The sequence below is a fragment of the Gracilinanus agilis genome, chromosome 6 (assembly GCF_016433145.1).
Source record: "Gracilinanus agilis isolate LMUSP501 chromosome 6, AgileGrace, whole genome shotgun sequence".
Lineage (NCBI taxonomy): Eukaryota > Metazoa > Chordata > Mammalia > Didelphimorphia > Didelphidae > Gracilinanus > Gracilinanus agilis.
In genome coordinates this window covers 295,174,041-295,184,398 of record NC_058135.1, presented here as the reverse complement: position 1 = coordinate 295,184,398, position 10,358 = coordinate 295,174,041, and the positions used below count along the sequence as shown (strand labels likewise).

At 57.0% G+C, this 10,358-nt stretch overlaps 1 protein-coding gene across 2 annotated transcripts in view; it reads right to left on the bottom strand.

Moving 5' to 3' along the window:
- Positions 1-6,979: 6,979 nt before the first annotated feature.
- NADSYN1 (NAD synthetase 1) overlaps positions 6,980-10,358 on the bottom strand; it is a 29,199-nt gene continuing 25,820 nt past the window's right edge. The window contains exons 17-21 of one of the 2 annotated variants that reach the window (XM_044680242.1): positions 10,016-10,147; positions 9,363-9,432; positions 8,493-8,621; positions 7,821-8,096; positions 6,980-7,223 (exon numbers count right to left, since the gene is read on the bottom strand). In XM_044680242.1, the coding sequence (XP_044536177.1) occupies positions 7,170-7,223; positions 7,821-8,096; positions 8,493-8,621; positions 9,363-9,432; positions 10,016-10,147 (661 nt within the window). In that variant the 3' untranslated portion in view covers positions 6,980-7,169. The remainder of the gene's footprint in view (positions 7,224-7,820; positions 8,097-8,492; positions 8,622-9,362; positions 9,433-10,015; positions 10,148-10,358) is intronic. The other variant, XM_044680243.1, reaches the window with a different exon arrangement.

Genomic DNA, 10,358 nt, shown 5'->3' with positions numbered 1-10,358 from the left:
TCTCTCTCTCTCTCTCTCTCTCTCTCTCTCTCTCTCTCTCTCTCTCTCTCTCTCTCCCGGAAGTCTGGCTGCCCTGCTTCTATGGATTCGTGCTGCTAATATCCAGTGGGGAGGGGCAAACCTTCGGCCTAGTCTCATCAGAGGGGAGCCATATTTCCTGAAAGGCCCAGAAACAATGAAGCTGATGAAGGATTGTAGGGTCAGAGCAACTTCAGGAAATCCCTCACGAAGGCCCCCCAGCGCAGAAGCAGCCGGGGGGATGGTGAGCTGAGGACCAGAAGGAGGCATTTTGGCAGTGGAGAGAAAGGAGAGTGCCCAGCCCAGCTCTTAGAGGATCTTCTTAGGCTTGGCATCAGTAAGAAGGGGCCCACCATCCTCATCTCCTGCAGATGTGGGTGATGGCAAGACCAGTGGAGGAGAGGTGCAGTGTGGACAGAGCCCTGCTTGGGGCAGGACAAAGGGATAAGCGGACGGATGCCAGAAGAGCCAGAATAACCAGTTGGTGATGTGGGTATGCCTAAATGGTATTCTCTCTGTCTGAGACCAGCCTGCAGCCCTGCTCCTTCATCAGATGCCCAAGGACTGGCTACAGAAACGGGAAGTGTGACCTGCTCATCCGTTGTTATTAGCCTCCTACAACTGGACTGACAGCCAGCAAACACGGGGGAGGGTCAATGATGACCATAATGAATCCCCCAAAGAATAGCAGCAGCTAGTGCTTATGTAACGCTTCCCAGTCTGCAGAGTTCGCTACACACGTCTCGTCCAATGCTCGTGCCCACGCTGTGAGCCAGGTCCCATTATGAGCCCCGTTTGGGGCATCTGAGGAAGTCTCAGAGATTCCAGAGGGCTGGGACTTGGTGGAGTGAGTGACAAAGACCCACATCTGGGGTGCTTCTGAGTCAGGGTTCTAGACAAGTCGGAGGTGTCAGCTGAAGGGCAGATGAGGTGGGCCTCGTACATGCAGACCCACAAAGCATCTTGGGACGATTAGCAGAGAGCAAGCCAGCTCACACCCATCACCCACAGCCTTTGGCTATCCACACAGGCTGTGCAGACAGCTACCCACAAGAGGCCAGAAGCAGCACAAGAACGCTGGCCTCCTTCCTCCCAAGGGGATCAGGGGAATTTGACTTCGGGGACCCTCTAGTATCTGAAGGATGGACAGAGCAGGCCAGCCAGAGGACAGGTGTGTTCCTGAGGAGCAGTTGCCAGACTCCCCCCTCCCCAGCTCCCAGCTATTCAGGGAACAAATGAGAAGGATTCCTTTGAAACTACATATTGAAGGGCAGCTAGATTGATTGAAAGATGAGAGATGAGAGGTCCTGAGCTCAAATCTGACATCAGACCCTAACCCTAACCCTAGCTGTGTGACTTTGGGCAAGTCACTTGACCCCTGTTGCCTAGCTCTTACTGCTCTTCTGCCTTGGGACCCCTACACAATATTGATTCTAAGATGGAAAGAAAGGTTTAAAAAATAAACACCACACATTGATAGAGTAGCTAGGTAGCAGAGTGGATGGAGTGCCAGACCTACAACTGGGAGGTCCCGAGTTCAAATGTGGCCTCAGACACTTCTTGGCTATGTGGTCCTGAGCAAGTCACTTAGCCCCCATTGTCCAGCCCTGATGTCTCTTCTGTCTTAGAACTGATACTGACAGAAGCTAAGTATTTATAAACAAAACCAAAAAGCTGCAGATGAATCTCTTTTGTGTTTAGGTCCCACTATGGCTCCCTCATCCCAATTCAGAGAGTCCTCCTGGGTAATAATGAATTTTTTTTTTCAAGAAAAAGAGGAAAATTTTTAAAAAAAGTGAACTGATCAACACATCAAAGTCCCCCACCCACTAACTTCTCCACTTCTGCAAATGAGTTAGAAGTGTCTTCTAGAAGGATTCCCTGGGTGATAGAGGGCCGCGGCTACCATCGCAAAGACACTCTTGGCCAAAGGGTTAAGCGGCTCGCCGGCCTCCCCAGGGGCTGCAGGTGAGGGTCTATACCAAGTCGTGCAAAGGGGCTGGGAACAGGGCCACATGTGGGCTTCCTACGCCTATGAAAAGAAACCCACTTGTGCCTGCTCAGGGGAGAGGTGGGGTGGGGAGGAGAGTGCTGAAGAGAAGGACCACCGTCTGGTCCCAGTTGGTGACGACAGCAACAATAATAATAATGGCCAAACACAGAGTGTCTGGAAGTTTGCAAGGCACTAGATGTGTATACATGTCGGCATACCATCACATCATAGATTTGTATACAGACGCTAATTCAATCCTCACAACAACCCTGTGCGATAGGCACTATCATTGTCCCCATTTTACAGATGAGGAACTGAGACTATAAGAGGTTAGTCCAGGCTGGCACAACAAGGTGTTTGGGGCTGGATTCCTGAGTCCAAGTTCAGTGCTAGACCTTAGAGTCCACAGTGCTATAAGAAATGCCCAGCTCTTCCCATCCCACCCCACAACAAATGAGGAGTCCATTTAAGGGTAAGCTGTGGGGGGCTGATTTTCAGGAAATACTTTTAATTGTGAGGCTGGGGCACGGGGCCGGAGATAGATCCTGGAAGGAAGACTTCACCCTGAGGGAACCATCTCTGTCTGTGTTTTCTGCCTGGACAAAGCTAGGGCTAGTCCCATGATGAGACTTCTTTGTTTTTTTTTAAACCCTTAACTTCTGGGTATTGGCTCCCAAGTGGAAGAGTGGTAAGGGTGGGTCGTGGGGGTCAAGTGACTTGCCCAGGGTCACACAGCTGGGAAGTGTCTGAGGCCGGAGAGACTTCTTTGGAATGGTTATTATTCTCTTTCTTGGTGTTTCTCCCATCTCCGTCTAATCCCCAGAGCTACCAGGAGAGGAACAGGTCCCAGGGTCCCAGCCCACAGTTGTGAAGGTACATCTAAGAGCCCCCACTGCTGCCATTCCCCTCCTGCCTCTCCCATGGATGACCAGTTCAGAGTCCAGAGACCCAGGAAAAATCCTGAAGGGATGGGATGCTTTGGGGGCAGTCAGAGGGCCCTGGGGATTGGGGAAAATGGCTACAGATAGAAGGACCATCCCAGGGATCCAGAGTAGCCATTGACATTAGTCGGATGTGTAAGGATCCTCATCTTACTTATCTCACTTACCTGCGAGTCTCCTACATCCCTTTGGGAAAGGGTCGATTCTCCCTCTGAAGCCAGCTCTGGGCTCATCAGGAATTTAGCCTCCATCCCAGAACTGGGGGCTGAATATGTGTCTCCTACCTTAACAGACACACACCTGCCCAGCCCTGCCCTCCGAGTCGCGCAGCAGTGTCTGAGCTCGTCCCCTCATTTCCTGAGTGGCTGCTTTGCGCTGGACAAGGTAGAGCATCCTATCAACAAGCCCATCTGCCTCGTTTCAAGGATAATAATGAAATAAAACAAACTTACTGTGAGAGCTTCAGGGACGTGGGGATCACCGGCGTCTCAGCCGTAGAGAGCCTTGACTCTCCCCGGGAAGAGGGTTCTTAGCCCCGAGCTCGGAAGGTAGCTGGGTTCTCTCCGTCTGGGATCGGAACCACTCTTGTTGCCTCCTTTCAGTTCTCTCCTTCATATGGCGTTCACCCCGGAGCAGAGAAATGTCTACTTTATCTCTAAACTGGAATTCTCCAAGCCGGAGGACCCAGACTCCTTAAGGCTCTTCAATATCCTGCCAAGACCCCCAGCACTGATGGGCTTCTGCAGCTCCAGGAGTAGGAGGCAGAAAATGGCCAAGTACTTTCCCCTCCTCCCCCAGTCTCTTTCCCCGGCACACAGAGGGATTTCTCAGTGTTTTTCCTTCTCTGTAAGTGGTAAGAGTCAATCCAAAGCCTCTTGGTCCATTATCCCTGACTAATTACATTCATGAAGCATTGCTCCATCTGCAGCCTCCTCTATCTCTCCCTTCCTGGTGGCTCAGTTTCTCCTCAAGGTGCTAGGAGTCCCCTATGAGATGAGAGCTCTGGTCTCTTCAAAAGACCCACGATTCTGTGGGCCGAGGAGCCGCTGCATCCTTTCATCACTGAGGAGTGTGTACGTGTGGTTAAGCGGATGGTGTCTGAAAATGAGTTTTCATTCTGGACCAAAACTTCAACCACGAGAACCACAGCCGGGCTCGCAGGCAAGGGTGGAGCACTCAGGAAACCAGTTAGTCAAAGTGGATTTGCAGAAAGGGTTTCAAAGAAGAGGCCGGGAGGCCGCAGCCTAAGCAGAGTGACCAAGGAGGTAGGAGGAAGTTGGAAATGCAGAAGAGATCAAATACAGGAAGAAAGAACCAGAAGACCAAACCGAAGCCGCGGCTTCCAAGGCCTCTAAGCCAGCGTGCAAAATGCAGGCAATGAGCCAGTCGGACCAGTGATGCTAACTCAGGGAGAGAAGTGAAACCTTATGGATAACGCTGAGATTTGGGAGAGGGAAATCCCCCAGGAGAACATGGCGCCAGAAGGGTGGCTGGGATTCAGAAAGAGCAGCCTCGTTCTCACTCAGGGCCGGGGCAGCTCCCCAGGATTCTGGGGCCCAGGGCATGTCTTCGGCAGAAACGGGCGTGTCCGAAAGTCCAGCTAAGTCCAGCTCCAGAAGATGTCCAAGAAGGCTGGATGAGAGAGAGATTCCCCCATGCGCAGAGAGCTTCAAAAGACCGCCTGCCCTTTGCTCCAGCCATACCACGGCCGGGTTTGCACCCCGAAGAGATCACAGCGGAAAGACTTGTACAAAAAGTAGTCGTAACTGCGCTCTTTGTGGTGGCAAAAAATCGGAAACCGAAGGGGTGTCCCTCGATTGGGGATTGGCTGAACACACCGTGGTGTCTGAAGGGGATGGAACACTATTGAGCTGGAAGGAGTGATCGGCCGGAGGATTTCTATACATTCTGGAAAGATCTCCAAGCACCGAGGCAGAGTGAGAGAAGCAGAACCAGGAGAACATTGTACACAGGAAGTAAAACACTGTGGAACGATCCAGTGTAATGGGCTTTACTGCTAGTAAATGCAGAGATCCAGGACGATTGTGAGGGACTTGGGAGAAAGATGCTCTCCACATCCAGAGAAAGAACTGGGGGAGGAATCCCCAGATAGCAAAGGAGATCTTGGCCTTCTCGGCAGCATGGGGTCTAGAGGATTGCCTGAGGGCCCAGGGGCTGAAGGGACTTGCCCTGGGTCACTGTGGGGGGTCAGGAAGGGTCCGAAGTAGGGACCAAATCCACATTCTCCCACCTCGGGCCAGTTGGGGACCCAATAAAGTCGGGTTGTAGGAAACCCTCTGAAGGGTACAGGGAAGGTCATTGCTCCAGCAAATTTTCACACCATCCCAACCAATCTGGGGGCCTCCTTGCTCAGGTGAGACCTACAGCAGTCTCACTCCCTCCTCATTTGCTGGCCAAACGGGGCTTCTCCATGGGGCGGATGAAGTGTAAGATGAAGAGGTCAGAGCACTGATTTCTTCCATCCCTTCCAGTTCTAAATGAAGGGTCCATCGATCCTTTGATCCTTTGTCCCGGGAGGAAAGGGGCTCCCAAGGGAACTGAGGTGCACATGTGAATGAATGAATGAATGAATGAATGAATGAATGAATGAATGAATGGGTTCTCATTAAGCACTTAGGATGCCAGTAGGAAAGTGAGACACCTGAGAGTTCACATACTCACAGGGAGGTCAGTAGTCTTTGGGGATGACTGAGAGGCAGAGGGTGACGCACCCTCCTTGGGGTCAGGTAACTGTGACTACTGGGGAGGTGAGGGCTGTACCTCCTGCAGGGGGACGCCAGGGCCAGTGGTTGGTACAGGGGTGGGTGGCACTGCCCTTCAGGAGCCTTGGGCATATGGGCCTCACGGCTCAGTGTCAGGAAGGGTAGGGCTGGCCCGAAGGCTCCAGGGACAAGGCTGGGAGTGGGGCAGGAGGGCAGCATCACTGGTCACAGAGGAGAGCCTGAGCTATCGCCAGCCATCTGTTGGCAGGTGTGTGTGCTGGGGATGGAGCGACGTTTTGTCCCAACTGACAGCATTTCTTAAGGATACTTTATGTTCCCGGCACTAGTGCCAGGAACCAGAGACCCGGACCCAAAAGGAACAGAAAAAAACACGTCAGCCCTCAAAGAGCTGCGCGTCAGACAAGGAGATGTCAGTGGGCCCCTGCCAAGTCCAGGGAGGCACAAATGGCTGGCTTTAGGGTGCCATCAGAGCACGAGGACATGAGGAGGGATTCTTCATTTCCCATCTGTTTCCCGTCCTTGGCACAGTGCTTGGCACAAAGGAAGCCTTTTTAATAAAGCTTTTTCATTCATTCATTCATTCATTCATTCATTCATTCATTCATTTATTCATTCATTCATTCATTCATCCCTTTAATCATTCCATGATTTATTCATTCATTCATCCCTTTATTTAATCATTCCATGATTTATTCATTCATTCATTCATTCCTCTGCCACAGCGAGACTTGCTCATTCACGCTCCTTGCTTCAGGAGAGCCGCCATCCCCAGGACCTCCCCAGGAATGGAGTGGAGCAAAGCTCTGGGCTGCTTGACAGGCAGTGAGATGGCGCAGCCTCTCCTCCCCCAGCTTGGACACTCAGCAGCTGTGGCTGCGGCCACTTACACTCTCCAGTCAGTCAGTCAGTCAGTCAATCAATCATCAACATCTCTCACCCGCCTCCTGATGGCTGCTGATTGGGATAACGTCTGAGGACACAGACCGGGTGTTTCCATATTGGCTGGCCCAGCCCCAAAGGCCCGGAATGAGAGTCCCCAAATCACCCCGACTCGGAACACTGAAGGCCAGAAGGCGCGGCACCAGGGGCAGCTCGGACTATCCCGGCCAGGGCAGAGCCAAGAGAGTCTCCCGAGAGGCCAGAAAATGGCTTTTGCCCCGATCAGCCTAGAATTGCTCTAAGAAATCAGTCAAAGGATTGTGGGGCATCCTGGGGGCACCGGGGGCATTGAGGGCATCAAGGGCACCAGGGGCATCGAGGGCACGGCACACCCCCTGCACAGCTTAGAAGAACAGGAAAGATTTATTTTAATTTTAAACAGTTTTGGTAAAGAATCAGAACCCAGAGATTCCAGAGAGCCGGATGCCCGGATGCCACGAGTCCTTTGGCAGGAGAAGAGAGAAGAGCAAGGCTGGGGCGGGCACGTGCCCACACCGGGGTCACCAATGCTGCCGAGGCCTCCGGCCGTGTCCGTCAGTCCAGCTGATCGAAGTCGTCCTCCCCCTCGAAGCTTTCGATTTTCACCACCTGCGAGGAGGGGGCAGAATTCTGGGCATCGTTCGCTGCTGCCACTCTGCGGGAGGGGGCAGCCCCCGCCCCGGGCGGCAGAGCTCGGGCAGCCTCGCTGTGACCTCCCTCCGGCTAACACCCAGAGACAGGGTCGGGACAAGGACGCTGGCGCGCCTGTTCTAAAGATGGGGAAACTGAGGCGCGCTTGTCCAGCAAAGACATGCAGAGGCCCTGAGTCCTCCCTCCCCTCCCGGGCCATCCATTACAGCCTCACCTATCCCCCTCCCCCGCCTGCCCTCTCCCCTAATTTGACCTGCCCCGTGTTCAAATCCTCCCTCAGACACATCCCAGGGACATGAGCCAGGCTGTCTCCCCGTCTGTGAAGTGGGGGACCTTCATGCCCCCTCGTGGGCAGATACGGGAATGACCTGGGAAAGACCTGCTCAGGTGGGTACATGGGGGGGAGAAACAAAGTGCCCCCCTCCCGCCTCGACCCCCCAGTCCCCCGCCCCTGCCCTGGCCCCTGAGGTCCTGAGCCTCTCCCGCTGAGGCCCCAGAGCCCCGTGCCAGGGCTGAGAGCGGGCACAGAGGCCCCAGGGAGGGCTGGCGGCTCACCTGCTGATGCCCCCGGCTCAGGGCTGCGTGCCAAGGCTGCGGGTGGCACAGAGGCCCCAGGGCTGCGTGCCAGGGCTGGGAGCGGGCACGGCGGCTCACCTGCTGGTCGATGCAGCGGAACTGCCAGGGCCAGCTGGACGGGTAGAGGAAGGGCCGCAGGTCGAACCTGTTGTCGTCGGGGCTGTAGTTCTCGGCGTGGTAGGAGGGCGTCAGGATGGTCATCTTGTGCCGGTTCAGCGCGTACATCCGGAAGAAGAACTTCACCTTTTCGGCCACCTGGATGGGGCAGAAGCGGCAGTGCCAGGGCGAGTCAGCGCAGCCTCCTCGAGGCAGACCCGCCCGCTGCTCGGTGCCTGGCACGGCGTTAATGGGGCACCTTTGCTATCTCTGTGCCAGGGTGTGCCTTGGGGCAGAAGCGGAGGCTGCCCATGCCCAGCCTGGGGCCCATCTCCTGGCACGTGGGCAGCTCGAGGACGAGGTCTGCCCCTGCGCCTGGCACAGCGCGTGGCACCCAGCAGGGCCGAGGCGGACGAGCGCTCAGAGCCGGGGCTCTCCGGAGGGAAGTGTCCGAGGCCCCCCTCAACCCCGGGACCCCCCCAGCCGCCTCCACATCGATCTGGCTGGGGCGCGGGTAAGGGACTGGCCCAGGGTCTCCCCGCGGCGCGGCGGTACCTGCCGGGGGGTGCAGGAGTCCTTCCACATGTTGAGGAGTTTACAGAACATGCTGTAGGGCCCGGTGCGCCCCATCTTCCGCAGCCGCCCGTACACCGAGAGCTCCTTGTACGTCATCCCCATGTCCTCCTGCGGGAACGATGTCCGGTCATGAGAGGCCGCCCTCTGGGGAGCCTGGGGCCGAGGAAGGGCCCGGGTGCGAATGCCGCCACCCACACCAACCACACTGCCCGGCCAGGGACAAGACAAAGCCGGGATCCTGAGAGGTCCCGTAAGTCCCTGCAGAAGGGGTGCTCCCGGCCCTGGGTTCAAGTCCCGTTTCTGCCCCTGCCCAGAGGTGCCTTTGGGCCTCTCTAGACCTGGACCTCCTTCTCTGTCTGTCTGTGTTTCTTAAACACGCCCCCGGATGGTCCATCTTTGAACAGAGACCGAGGATCACCTCCGAGGGCCGGCACTTGAACCCAGGCCCTCAGACTCCAGCCTGGGGTCTTTCGACAGCACCTCCCAACCCCCCACCCTGGCTCCTCGATGCCCAGAGCACGGCATCGCTGACTACTGTGAACCCATTTTGCTGGCAAAGAAACTGAGAAATCAGAGAGGCGGGAAGTCCTGGTTCCGATCTGGTCAGACCCTGCCTAGCCGGGTGCCCCCTGCAGCTGAGCCGGGAGCAGACACTCATGCGGACACAACGTCAGGGTGCCGAGGGCTTCGCACCCAGGACTGGCTGGTGCTCCGGCTCGGCCCATTTCAGATGAGAAAACTGAGGCACTGAGGGGCCAGACAGCGAGCATCTGAGGCAGAATTCACACTCGGGTCTCCCCTCCTCCAGATCGGCTCCCCGGCCCCCCCTAACCCCCCCAGGCACTGTACCTCATCGGTCTGGGCCAGCTGCCCTTCGGCCAAGGGCTCCAGCTCGGCGGTGGCCGGAGCAGACACAATGCTGCAAGAGAAGGGCCGGGCGTGAGTGGCTGAGGAGCCCCACATGTGCCCGCCAGTGGGGGGCCTCCTGGAGGAGGGGGCCCTGAGTCCCAAGAGTCCAGCAGACAGGACGGGGACCAGCAGCGACCTCAGGTTGGGATGGGAGGAGTGAGCGTCACCCAAGGCTGGAGCTGGGCACGAGGCCCGGCAGAGGGGCCCAGCAGAGGGGCCCGCGGGTGACCCTTGCTGGGGGTCGGGGGAAGCCCCTTCAGTCTCAGACCCCGCCCTCCCGGTCTCAGGGCCCCCCCCATCTCAGGCCCCCTCAGCCAGCCCCCCTTCCCCAGGACTCCATAAACCACCAGGCCACACTGCCCCCCTCGGAGTTTTCAGGGGCTCCCCAAGGTTTTCTGGGTGCAGCCCCTCCTGGCAGGCCCAGCTTGGCTCCCGTCCAGGCCCTTCATCCCCTCTGGGGGCCCCCTGTGGCCCCCCAGCCCCTGCCCGGGCCGGGCCTCCTGTGCCCCTCCTCGAGGCCTTCCCAGCCCATCTGTGCCCACGGGGCGCCCTGAGCGAGGGGAGGCGCTGCGGGCACTCACTGCCCGGCTCACCTGCGCAGGGAGATGAGGTGGAGCCGCTCGATGCAGTACTGGATGAAGCTGCGCAGGTCCGCCTTGCTGATGCCCCCGATGGGGTTGATGTCAGCACTGGAGCAGTCGTACTTGGTCAGGTAGCCCCGGAGGCTGCGGGCACAGAGGAGGCTTGTTCCAGGCAGGGATGGGACGGCAGGCCAGGGGCGGCCCGGGGGGGCTCCAGCACTGACCGGGAGGCCCTCCTGGACGGAGAAGGTCGCTCCAGGGTAGAGAGAAGCAGCTCTCGCCCTCTGGACCTCTAAGAGAGTCCGAGCGTCCCCCTGGCTCAGGCCAGCGCCCCAGCTGTATCCCCATCACACAC